Genomic DNA, 5,952 nt, shown 5'->3' with positions numbered 1-5,952 from the left:
ACTTCGTTTAAAAGTAGACATGTCAAGCTTTCTATAGATATATCTCTCATGTGTGTGTCAAATATTCGCTGGGTTTCAGTTCATTTTACTGATGTGCGGAGAATGAGATGGCTAAAAGCACACCCCGTTTATTTTCTTTATTTTACAAAAGCACAATGTTTTGTTGATATCGTGAGTGAACACAAATAAAAGTAGACCCTTTACAGTATTACTCTAATATTTACGATCAAGTATGATGGAGCACTTTAAGTTATTTTCGCTGTTATCATTAAAATCTACAAGTGGTGGCGCCGACGAGGTTAAAAAAAAATTCAAAATCAAGCACTTTTCCGTTTTACTTAATCTGTCAGTGAATATTCCTGAATCCGAGCGCTGTGATTGATTTGGTGTGTTTTCTGCATGTGTTAGATTACTACACCCTGTTCGGCACCAGCTGTCACGGATGTGACTTCCCCATCGAAGCGGGCGATAAGTTCCTGGAGGCGCTGGGGTTCACCTGGCACGACACCTGCTTCGTCTGTACGGTACGGGAACGCTCGGCTTTACACAGTCTTTCAGAGCAACGAGGCGCTTGGGTGTGTTATAGTGAATACAGTGGCGTCAGAGTGATTATATTCACAATATAACACAACGTCAAGCCTCTGACTCCTTTGATTTGATTTGGAAATATATGAAAATAGTTCAGTAAAATCATTCCAGAAGTTTCAAGAACTAAATGTTCACACACTTAATAACCAGTGAATTTATGATTTTTCCAGTAGTTTGTAATTACAGGATAAGGTTATTGATTGATTGATTTTTTTTATTTACTTTATGTATTTACTATACTAACTTTATATATATATTTATTTATTTACGTATTTTATTCTTTACTTTGCTTACTTTATTTACTTGGTATTTATTCATTTCACTTATTTACTTTATTTATTTTCATAACTATTTAATCGCTTCTCATTATTTACTTATTTACTTATTTACTTATTTGCTTTATTTATTTACTAACTTTATATATATATATATATATATATATATATATTATTTACTTATTTTACTTTATTTACTTATTCACTTTAATTCAATTCGATACTTTTACTCACTTATTGTTTACTCATAAATAGCCATTTCTACCCAATAAAATGTATACATTTTGAGATATCTAGAATTTTTTTTTTATTAATTATAGAAATTCTCATGACTTTCACAAACTTATTGATTTTTCCATGACTTTTTCAGGTGAAGAAATCACAAATATATCCAAGGTTTTCCAAGACCCTGGGAAGCCTAATTTTTTAAAAATAAAAATGACATGAAAAGCATTCAAATAAAATAAGAAATATGATGTCTTTTGCTGTTTTTGCTCATTTTAATGTTTGTTTTGTCTAGCTGTGGCATGTAAACGAGGGTTAATAAAGTAATAAGCCCCAAGAAGCCGTGGTTTACAGTGAATTTATAACAGCTTCACGGGGCTTATTGCTTTTATAAAACGGTTATTCCATATACGTAGTAAGGTTTCACAAAATAAAACAGAGCAAATAAAGAGTAATGATATTAATAAAAACAGTATTCTTCCACCAAACAATGTAGCGCCTCAGAAACAGTTGTGGTTCCAACAAAGTGGTTGCCGAGCAACACACAGAAGTAAACAAAGGTGTATGTTTGTAGAGTAATTTACAACAGCTTCGAACGCGGCTCAGCCAATCAGAATCAAGCACCGGAACTCTCCCTTTTATAAAAGTGAAATCGCAATCAACCACCCCTTTAAAATGTATATCATTGATTGTAATTGTTTGGTTGCTGATGAGCACCTGCAGGTGAAGTATCGCACTCCTTCATGACTCCCGTCGTGTTTTCCTCTCTCTGGATCATCCCACTCCACTCCCAGCCACACACCTGCAGGTACAGAAGACAGAGGAACATCAAACTGATTGTGAAGAAGCTGAACATCATATAATGCTGAATGAACCGAGACGGACCTGCGGTGGGAGGAACCGGACCCACATAACGGACTGTTCCTCTCTCTCCATCACAGCTCATCCGTCTGCCCACAGCATCCTCCTGAGTCTTCATCAGACGACGAGGATGATGAGGATCTGTATCAATCGTTTATTTTCTTTATTTTACAAAAGCACAATGTTTTGTTGATATCGTGAGTGAACACAAATAAAAGTAGACCCTTTACAGTATTACTCTAATATTTACGATCAAGTATGATGGAGCACTTTAAGTTATTTTCGCTGTTATCATTAAAGTCTGCAAGTGGTGGCGCCGACGAGGTTAAAAAAAAATTCAAAATCAAGCACTTTTCCGTTTTACTTAATCTGTCAGTGAATATTCCTGAATCCGAGCGCTGTGATTGATTTGGTGTGTTTTCTGCATGTGTTAGATTACTACACCCTGTTCGGCACCAGCTGTCACGGATGTGACTTCCCCATCGAAGCGGGCGATAAGTTCCTGGAGGCGCTGGGGTTCACCTGGCACGACACCTGCTTCGTCTGTACGGTACGGGAACGCTCGGCTTTACACAGTCTTTCAGAGCAACGAGGCGCTTGGGTGTGTTATAGTGAATACAGTGGCGTCAGAGTGATTATATTCACAATATAACACAACGTCAAGCCTCTGACTCCTTTGATTTGATTTGGAAATATATGAAAATAGTTCAGTAAAATCATTCCAGAAGTTTCAAGAACTAAATGTTCACACACTTAATAACCAGTGAATTTATGATTTTTCCAGTAGTTTGTAATTACAGGATAAGGTTATTGATTGATTGATTTTTTTTATTTACTTTATGTATTTACTATACTAACTTTATATATATATTTATTTATTTACGTATTTTATTGCTTACTTTGCTTACTTTATTTACTTGGTATTTATTCATTTCACTTATTTACTTTATTTATTTTCATAACGCTTCTCATTATTTACTTATTTATTTGTTTGTTTAATTTATTTACTTATTTGCTTTATTTATTTACTAACTTTATATATATATATATATTATTTACTTTACTTATTTTACTTTGTTTATTTACTTATTCACTTTAATTCAATTCGATACTTTTACTCACTTATTGTTTACTCATAAATAGCCATTTCTACCCAATAAAATGTATACATTTTGAGATATCTAGAATTTTTTTTTTATTAATTATAGAAATTCTCATGACTTTCACAAACTTATTGATTTTTCCATGACTTTTTCAGGTGAAGAAATCACAAATATATCCAAGGTTTTCCAAGACCCTGGGAAGCCTAATTTTTTAAAAATAAAAATGACATGAAAAGCATTCAAATAAAATAAGAAATATGATGTCTTTTGCTGTTTTTGCTCATTTTAATGTTTGTTTTGTCTAGCTGTGGCATGTAAACGAGGGTTAATAAAGTAATAAGCCCCAAGAAGCCGTGGTTTACAGTGAATTTATAACAGCTTCACGGGGCTTATTGCTTTTATAAAACGGTTATTCCATATACGTAGTAAGGTTTCACAAAATAAAACAGAGCAAATAAAGAGTAATGATATTAATAAAAACAGTATTCTTCCACCAAACAATGTAGCGCCTCAGAAACAGTTGTGGTTCCAACAAAGTGGTTGCCGAGCAACACACAAACGTAAACAAAGGTGTATGTTTGTAGAGTAATTTACAACAGCTTCGAACGTGGCTCAGCCAATCAGAATCAAGCACCGGAACTCTCCGTTTTATAAGATGTGATTTTGATGATGTTCTGGTGTCTCTCTCTGGTCCTGTAGGTTTGCAGCACGAGTCTGGAGGGTCAGACCTTCTTCTCCAAGAAAGACAAGCCCTTGTGCAAGAAGCACGCTCACACCGTCCAGTTCTGAGTGAAAGTCAACGCCTTGCTGGTCATATTTCACTCTTGTGAGATTTATTTTAGTACATGAATTTAGTTTTTTCAAAGAGATTTATTTGCTTCGCTTTCCCTCAGAAACCTCATCATGAGATCAGGAACTGCGTTAATCATTGATCTGCCGACTAAATAAGGTTCAGTGTTGCATTGTGGGTGTTTTGTCTGTTTTTGAGCGAGTATATCATGCGATGCAGTGTTTTACTGAGATCTTTACCATGATTGAAAATAATTTTGACATGCGAAAGATATTTCGATTGTTATTTTCAGCATTACAGAAGTTCTTATTCTATTTTCCACGTGTATTTAAAGAGCCATTGACTCGGTGATAATATATTTTTCACACGCGTGAGATCAGTGTGTTGAAGCGTTTGGACGGCCGTCTCTCTCTCCTGCATCCCGCTGCAGTTTGACCAGCTCTCTTTATGCAGATATATTTTATATTTATTGAGGCGGGACGGAAGATTTTGGGGGCTTTCCATGTGTTTTACGGCACCGACAGCGTCAGTGCTTTCAGAACGGTGATATTTAATGTTATTTCTGTGCTCTTTTATTTGTGGAATGTCTGATCGTCTCCGTGCCTTTATTTCTATTAATATACAGAAATGTGTTTCATATTTAGGCCTAAAGTAATTCAGACTGTTTTCTAATCGTTAGCACTTGTTTTGAAGCTAAGAAGGGTTGGTGGTTCATGTGCGTCTTTATCTCTTTATCTGTTCTAATTTCCTGTAATTCACTTCTTTTTTCTGAGATGGGATGAAAAATAAAACACTGTTCTTAAAGTCTCATAGTGTGATTAAAATGCTTTCTTTATGCAACATGGCTCACAGCATCTATTGAAAACAGTGCTATTATTTCATTACTTGAAATGATATATATATATATATATATATATATATATATATATATATATATATCATGGCACCACACCACATGAGATTTATAAGATTTACAGTTTTATTTAATAAAATTAAGTAAGATTATGCCAAACTGTTTAAAAATAATTCTTATCAACTATTTTTTAAAATACTATAAAGATTTTATGATTCATTATAATACCATGCAGAAGAGAATTCTTTAAAAAACATTAAAAATCTTACTGTTCAAAAACTTTTGACTGTATAGTGTATATATATATATATATATATATATATATATATATATACATACTTGTGTGTGTGTGTGTATATTTATATACGTGTGTGTGTGTATATATATATATTTATATACCGGTACTTGTGTGTGTGTGTGTATATTTAAATACTTGTGTGTGTGTGTGTGCGCGCATATATACTTGTGTGTGCGTGTATATATTTATATACGTGTGTGTGTGTGTGTGTGCGCATATATACTTGTGTGTGCGTGTATATATTTATATACTTTTGTGTGTGTGCAAAGATGACTAATTTATAAAACAAAAATGACTATTTCAGCTAGTCATTTTTGTTTAAAGTTGAAGTACTAAAATAACTAAAACTAAATAAACTACAACTAAAAATAATAAAAACTATATTTAAATAAATAAATGAGAACAAAGCAATTGCTAAAACTAACTAAAATTAAACCAGAAAATGTATAGAAAAATATTTGAAATATAATATAGAATTATTCTATATTAATCTAGAAAAATCTAAAATCAGAGAATATAACAGTTTAAAATTTATTTCAGAATATTAACAAAACTATAATAGTTTCTTCATACAACATGGATCACAACATTTATTATTTGAAGTACATATATTAGTCTATTATTAACTTAAAAAAATTAATAAAAACTATATAAAATAATAAAAATGACAAAAACAACAAATTTACTAAAACTTAGAAAATATATAGAAAAAAAGTACAATCCAATATAAAAATAAAATCTAAAAATCAGAGAATATAACTTAAATATTCAAAAACTATAATAGCATTATCAGTGACTCTAAAATAACACCGCATCATGGGAAACACGTCACTACTGTAAATGCTTTAATAGTGAGTGTCATTGTGTATTTTGCGGGTCACCTGAGAGCGATCCTTCGGGCTCCAGATCCCAAACCATCACCACCACAAACACACAGCCTGCGCTCGCCTTTCATATGA

The 5,952-nt window shown here is 32.7% G+C and overlaps 1 protein-coding gene across 2 annotated transcripts in view; it reads left to right on the top strand.

Moving 5' to 3' along the window:
- LOC107749371 (PDZ and LIM domain protein 5-like) overlaps window positions 1–4,649 on the top strand; it is a 29,332-nt gene extending 24,683 nt beyond the window's left edge. For both annotated transcript variants that reach the window (XM_016564522.1, XM_016564512.1), the window contains 2 exons: window positions 409–524; window positions 3,752–4,649. In XM_016564522.1, coding sequence (XP_016420008.1) covers window positions 409–524; window positions 3,752–3,841 — 206 coding nt within the window. In that variant the 3' untranslated portion in view covers window positions 3,842–4,649. The remainder of the gene's footprint in view (window positions 1–408; window positions 525–3,751) is intronic.
- The last annotated feature ends 1,303 nt before the right edge of the window (window positions 4,650–5,952 follow it).

This window comes from Sinocyclocheilus rhinocerous, unplaced genomic scaffold (assembly GCF_001515625.1).
Source record: "Sinocyclocheilus rhinocerous isolate Xijiao unplaced genomic scaffold, SAMN03320098_v1.1 scaffold1033, whole genome shotgun sequence".
NCBI lineage: Eukaryota > Metazoa > Chordata > Actinopteri > Cypriniformes > Cyprinidae > Sinocyclocheilus > Sinocyclocheilus rhinocerous.
Note: the sequence above shows the minus strand (reverse complement) of the source record. Positions and strands in the feature narration are given on the sequence as shown.